At 33.0% G+C, this 7380-nt stretch overlaps 1 protein-coding gene across 2 annotated transcripts; it reads right to left on the reverse strand.

Moving 5' to 3' along the window:
• Nucleotides 1-258: 258 nt before the first annotated feature.
• LOC109791026 (nicotinamide adenine dinucleotide transporter 2, mitochondrial) lies at nt 259-5613 on the reverse strand. Of its 2 annotated transcripts, XM_020350277.3 has the most exons (10): nt 5037-5613; nt 4749-4832; nt 3900-4006; nt 2633-2681; nt 2343-2452; nt 2100-2194; nt 1150-1238; nt 948-1042; nt 641-867; nt 259-600 (listed from the first exon to the last, which is right to left on the reverse strand). In XM_020350277.3, the coding sequence occupies exons 1-10, from the start codon at nt 5116-5118 to the stop codon at nt 492-494; spliced, it is 1047 nt and encodes a 348-aa protein (XP_020205866.1). In that variant the 5' UTR covers nt 5119-5613; the 3' UTR covers nt 259-491. The 2 variants fall into 2 exon arrangements, with proteins under 2 accessions (XP_020205866.1, XP_082922918.1); XM_083066792.1 differs by having other exon boundaries at nt 259-867; nt 5037-5609.
• Between the last annotated feature and the right edge of the window lie 1767 nt (nt 5614-7380).

A 7380-nucleotide genomic window follows, 5' to 3' on the forward strand; every position in this document is an offset into this window, starting at 1 on the left:
GCTAATCCATGGAGGGTCCCGCTTGGGATTAACATGGATTGGTGAGCCTTTTAATAAAATTGCTCGTTTGACAAGGTCTCAGTTTGAGAATAAGTCATTCTAGCAATCCATATTTTTAAACAAATAAAAGAGTCCAACCATCCTTCGCGAATGCCGAAAGCCCGTTTCGGGCCGGTGGCGACAGTGATAACCAAATATCAAAAGTTATTGATTTACACAAGATTTTGAAAAACAAAAACCTTAAATACACAAGCAAGATTAAGTCTCAAAGCCAAATGGAAGTTCCACATTTTTTTGCTCCATTTTATTATGCTTGAGAAGATGACCTTATTCTTATTCACTTTTTTTCACCTTTATTTCTTTGCTACACTATAAACATAATGCAGAATTCTGGTAAAATTGAGCAATTTCCATGCCCAAAAACTAAAAAGAAAATCAGATCCACTAAGTTATAAATTAAATGTAGGGAAAAAAAAAAACATAAATGGAAATCAATGTCTTGTTAGGTGCTCTTTGTTTCCGGGAGGAATTGATGAAGATTTTGTGTTAGACTGAGATGGTGGTTTCCCTCTATCAGTGCCACTGGCTTCTGGGGTGGGGCTTGTTAAGTTCATTGGATTTAGAACGGCCTTGAGGATACCCCTTGTCCCGAGGCATAGTTTGCTCCAAAAACCTGTGTATCATCTCATAACTAGTGAATGTAATAACAGCAGATGGTGTTGTTCTTAATAGATTGGTAGCACAACCACGATAAAAGCCTGCAATGCCTTCTTTTTGAAACACCTTTTTAGTACAGTCGATAACCCCTGCATATTGTACACCAATATTTTTTGCCTGCCCTTGTTCTTGCAACCGAGATCGTATCACCTGAAAATACGAAATTTAATACTAAGTTGTTGCTCAGAGAGATCCTGCAGTTGCACCAGTAGTAATTTAGTCATGCATACCTCATGTGGATAGGTCATTACAGAGGCAAATACTTTTGAAATTGATGATGCAATGGCAACACTCCCAGGAGTTAGCTTGTCAACAGTTGTGTTATCTGAAATTTTGGAAATTTTCATTTGATGAGCAACACATGAAGAAACAGAAAAATCTACTTACGTCAAGGACTTAAATAAATACATAATTTACCGTTAGCATTCATACCTTTTTCTGCCATGTAAGACTTGATCTTCTCGTATGCTGGAAACTGAATTGCAACATGACTTACGCCAGCCAATGAAGGAACAATGCCACTGGTTTGTGTTAACAAAATACAGTCAGTGTCACAACTAAATAAACAGAAACAGACTGAAGATTTCATGCTTTCAGTTCACTTCTGATATTTTCCCTTGAAATTTTGGTTTCATTCTGTGCAGCAGTTATGATATGAAGGCTTGTGACATCCATATATAAACATGGGTGCGGAACAGAAAAACCCACTATTCAAATATTGAAAAATTCAACCAAAAATATATGAAAGTGATCCAGTGATTGATAATTTTGTTTTTCTAGAAAAGTATATAGGTACTACCGTACTATAATTATTATGTCATCGTGATTTATCTCACTTTAACTTATTAACATATTATTCCCAAGACTTAGCTTGCAGTCTTGCCAAATGTAGTTCTTTGTACGATGACAGATCTCAGTTAAGCAAATAGTTGGTAAAATTAAATTTTTTTTTTCTTTTCAAATTTCAAAAGCTAAATTGATAGTGGTATATGCAAAAATATTAAATGGAACTTGGGAATTTTTCCAAAATAGAGATATAATCCGGTGATGTTATGCACACAAATTGACAGGCTGCCTGTGATATTTTAATAGAGAATACATTTTCCTCAATCTAAAGAGAGAAAGTTAACAATGATTTAATAGTCCTGCCAAAAAAAAGGACAAAAGAAATTCTATCTCTTCTATTTAATATTTTTTTTCATCATTTGTTGGTACAATTAACAAGTTATCAGTTGGGCATTAATCAATGACAAAGATATAATGCAAATAAAATCAATTACAAACACAGTAAAAAAGTGCTGTATTATATATAACAACCTGCGGAGATTCCATAATGTATTAGCCAAAATCATCAACCTTAAAATTGGAACAAAGAAACTGACCTATAAAGGCCTCGTATGCCTTCCTCGTGTGTAATCCTTGTCAAAGCACTAAGAACGCTCTTGTATGGAACAACACCAGGCCTCATTCCTTGCGTCTAATGGGTATTGGGAAAAAATGAATTAGTGTCCAACATAGCAAAAGCAAGCATGTTTCAAATCCATGAATAGATGAAATAATAACTGATATTTTATGTGTACTTTACTAAGATTACAGATATGAGAAGCACTAAGCCACTAACATACTTGAAGTCTTGTCTTGACAACCCACAATGGATTTGTAGAAATCGCTGTTGCTGCCCCAGCACCAGCAGCAGCTATAATATTTCCAATTGTCGTGAGTTCATTGCAACCATCTACAGTACACCAATAAAGAACATCATCAAAAATATAGTTAATCCAACAAATTCCAATTGCAGATCTGAAGAACCCAATATTGTAAGTTTGAGAAATATAGTATTATATGGACGACGCCTTAAGAGAAACACAGATCCATGTAAGAATTAAAATGTACTCAACATTGAGATGATATTTACCACGTGAACGAAGCAGGGCCTTTAGTTGCTCATAACTTGTGAAGTAAACCTACAATCGGAATAGACTTTATGTTATTTGAAAAGATATGAACTATGAAGAGAAACTCTTACAAACATGATTAAACTATAAAAGAAAGATTATCCATCTTCTAAATAAAATATATGATAAATCAATGCTCTGAAAAATGATCTTCATGGACAAAGTAGATGCAACTGGTCCAGGAGATTAACTTTTAATCATCTTTTCATACTAATACAAAGGTATATTGATAGGCAACGACACTGCCTATCATATATGTTGCTTTACACTGCTAGGGGGAACAGGATTAAATATTCCTCCAGCCAGAAGGCAAAGAGGCAGTCATTTTTTATTATTGTTGCATGCTACAGAGTTACCTCTTCCAACTTCAAAATTTCTTAACTTAGTAAGAGTATCATAAAAGTACTCCAAGAGTGCAAATACGAAGCCATGTATGGTCAACAATAATTAAAAGCAAAGATTTATTTCAAACAAGTAGACATGAATATGACCATACAAATTGCACTAAACAATTTTCTCTTGAAAGGGATGCAAAAACTTGTATATCTCTAGACCTAAACAGAAGTGGAGACCCAACATACCACTAGATTATAATATAAAATGAAGCAAACAAAGAAAGTAAAAACATTTGTAAGGAGACCAAGAATATTGCGAATTAGTGACGTTGATTAATGAACAATATATTAGCAAGTACCTTGGTGTGAAGACTGTAACCTAGAGAGGATTATATGACAAATAAGAATTCATATAAAGATTATCATCAGTTATATTTCAAAAGAGATGCAATAACTTGTTTATCTCTAGACCTAAACATAAGTGGAGACGGAAATCATACTAGATTCTATTATAGAATGGAGCAAACAAAGAAAGTGAAAAACATGTTAGAAAACCAAGAACTTTGCGAACTAGTGGTAGTGAACAGTATATGAGCAAGTATATTGGTGAAGACTGCATCGAGAGAGGATTTTATAACAAATAAGTATTGATATGAAGCTTTATCATCAGTTATACATAAAATCCATGCAACTCCAAATTTTGGGCTTATCAATTATGTCTCGTCTATTTTTACTAATATTTTGTGTATGATTTGAAGCTGGAAGGCAAATGAATTTTGAAACAACACAGAACAGAAGTACATCCAAGGCCCTGCTTCACAGAGCCTTGCATCTTTAGCAGCAACAGCCATTGACCAATTTAGTTAGAGAGGCAACAGAAAAAGAAACTCACTGCCCAGTTTGGAAGTAGTGCAAGTATTGTTGGTGATAGGCCACGGTACATTCCCCTAAATCCTTCATTCCTTACTATATTTTTCAAGCCCGTGACAATAACACTACCTAAGAGAACAGCAAATATTAGGCTCAAGAAACAATCACTCAACAAATGTAGGACAGAATTCATTCATACAACAATAGATGATTGACACTTTGAATTGAACTAGCATCAACCAGTTTCAACTACATGTTGATGACACAGTCCCAAACACTGAACATTCAAAGGAGAAGCACTTCTAAGAAAACTTAAAGCAAATTCTTCTCAAGGAAGCTTCAAACTAATAAACTTATATCAATTATCAATATCATCAAAAACTCCTTAACCCTTGCACAAATTCAAGTAATCAACAACAACCACAGCATTGCAATGATTTATTAACCATTTAACTGTGTTTGGTTATGCCTCATACCCACGTTTTCTAATGAATTTGCATCAAATTAAGTGCATGTTTGGGTTTCAATGGAAACGTGAATTTTCACATTTAGTTGAAGCAAAAAATTTTTGCTTCCACGTAAAATCCATCTTCAACGTGGAGAGAGAGTGTAAAATCAAGATATGCACTAAGTCAATATTGTAGCTTCTGACTGACACGCATCTGATAGCATACAACGTGGAACCAGATATGCACTAAGTCAATATTTTAAAGAGCATTCCCCATCATGAGACATGGTTTCAACATCTAAATTGCACCCTCATTGAGCCATGACCCCGAACAGCATGTCTCACATGAGACCGCAACACAACCATGGCTACAATGCAACCACAATCTAAGAACCTACATTCAGCAATCAACAAAAAGGGTACCTTTTTGCCCATGAGGAAGACCATGAACTTGTAGCCTAGTCTTGATCACATCCAATGGGCACACAAATGTAGCCGCTATTGCCCCTGCACAGTACAATCATGTTAATCCAGCAATAGTGAATGTCACACTTCTCGAAATACTATATAATCAACAGAGAAGAGACCAAAACAGCAACTGGAAATCAAAAGTTACAAAATTGAGAGATACCCATCAAAACTGAACCCAAAATAGTAAAAGGGTCGAAGCCAACAAATTAAAAAAAAAAAAAAAAAAAAAAAAGTAATTACCAGCAGCAGCACCAGAAGCAGCGTTGGAAATTAAAGCCCTAATGTTGTGACTAGCACCAGAAGTTTGGTCATTGCCACTCATATTAGAATCTTACAATGCAATTTATCAGAATTGAAGGCAAGTAATTCCTTAGTTTGCAGAAGAAGGGAAGGGAATTGTTCTCATGGCAGATCTTTATGAACTTGTTTCTTTATATACAATTCCAATGTCCAATAGTTCAGGGGGGAAAAGGGGGGGTAATGATTTGGGGGTTAACTTGAGAAAAGGGTTTTGTTTATGCGGCGAATTGGTCTAACGAAGGGGCCGCAACGTGCAGCGTGCAACGTGCTCTTCGGGAATGGAGAAAATGCGAAATCAACGACCGATACCAGGAGTTTGAAGTTGAAAGAGCGTGTGAATTTGTTGGGTTATTTCTACTCTTTTTCTTTCTCGTGAGTTGAGTTGTTTCCTCTACTCTTTCTTTGGTCTTTGGGATTGAACAGGAGGACTAGATGCCAAAAAGGTGGGGAATTTTGAGTTGGGTTGCTCCTAACACTTGAAGTCTTGAAGAAGCTCTGACCCCTTGACCCCTTAGACAAGGGAAAGGTTTTAAATCTTTCTTCTCTAAAATAATAAAATCATACTAAGAGGTTTAAGATTTTAATCAATTTTAAAAGAGTTTTTTATTTGTAGTATTTAATTAAAAAATTTTAATATAAAATTATAATATTTAATTAAGATATCATAATTTCTTTATGAGTACATGAAAATTTGTTAATATTTAATTAAAATAATTATGATTTTTTTATAAGTTCGTCAAAACCTTTTAATATTCAATTAATATTTTTTATTTTAAAAAAGTTAGTTAGTATTTAAAGACATAGAGATTTTAATGGATTATTTTAAATAATTGATTATGCGAGACTTTTTAATAGAATATATATGTAATTCACTTATTTAACAATCTCACAAATTTTTTTGAGATTTTACATAACCTTTTTTCCTGAATCTTTTCTCTTTCTTTATTTTTTCTCTCTCTCTTGAATCTTCTCTCTAGACTTTCTTGTTTCTCTCTCTGTATCTCCCCCTTCCTTATCTCATTTTCTTTTTCTCTCTCTCTTTCTTTCTCGCCTTTTTTTATTTCCATCTCTCCTCTTCTCTTCCCTATCTTAGCTTCTCTTCTCTCTCTCTCTCTTTTCTTTTTTTCTCTATCTCATTTTCTCTTTCTCTTTTTATTTATCTCTTTCATTTATCATCCCAAGATTTTTGCAGGTCATGATAATTATGGAGAAAAGAGAGACACTAAAAGGGGGGGTTGAGTAGTGTCACTCAAAAACTCATACTTTCCTTGAAACAATGAAGTAATAATATTGTAGAAATGAATGCAAATGAAAAAGTAAACAGTAAGAACACATAGTGTATTATATGCTTATTATTTACTCAGACATACAAAAAGTAGTCATCAGTTATTATAAATAATAAGCATATAAAACTTTATATAGACAACTGTATGTTTCGTCTGATGACACATTATCTGTCTAACAAATTGTGTCTTATGTTTTATCTGATTAGTATTCCTCAAAAACATTTTCTCTTTGAAAAATGTTTTGTTTGTTATTATTAAAAATTTGAAAGCTTAAAGGATCCAAGATCATCTATTAACTTAACAATTTCACCCTTTTCGATGGTAATAGACACATTTTTTTAAAATTAAGGTTTTTCTTTACTTATAAAATATTTTTGTTGATTAAGACAAAATATTTTAATGAAAAGATATTAATAAGAGAAAATCATTTTTATCCAAAATGTGGTTTTCTTTAAGACGAGGAAGTGTTATAATTTTATCAGTAATATAAAAGCACATTTCTCAAACGTTGTGTTAAGATCATACAAATTGTTTGATTTTATGAATACATTCGTTTAAGACATGTATATCAATGTATTCTCTTGATCTTATTAATCGTATTAGAGCATTATTTATATTTGAGCAAATATGAGTATTAGCATACTTGTTCATTTCAAAACCTATCAAAGTGAACATATCAAATTATTTTTTTTCATATTAAAGCATATGGTGCTTATTAGAGCATTTGTTATCTATCATGCATATTAGATCCTATGTTATCTATCATGCACAACAGAGCCTATTATATTTATAAGAGCATATACTTATACATAACATACATATCAAAGCATATATAAGTATGAGATGAAATGCATAGGGGACTCCTCCTGAAAACATGCATGATAAAAACATTTGTTATATCAGCGCATACTATTATGAGTCAGATCAAGGCAAAAAACTATAATTAGAGCAAAAAAAAAAAAGAAAACTATAATCATAGTAAAAACATTGTTCAAAAA

This window comes from Cajanus cajan, chromosome 11, assembly GCF_000230855.2.
Source record: "Cajanus cajan strain Asha chromosome 11, NIPB_CcT2T_4, whole genome shotgun sequence".
Lineage (NCBI taxonomy): Eukaryota > Viridiplantae > Streptophyta > Magnoliopsida > Fabales > Fabaceae > Cajanus > Cajanus cajan.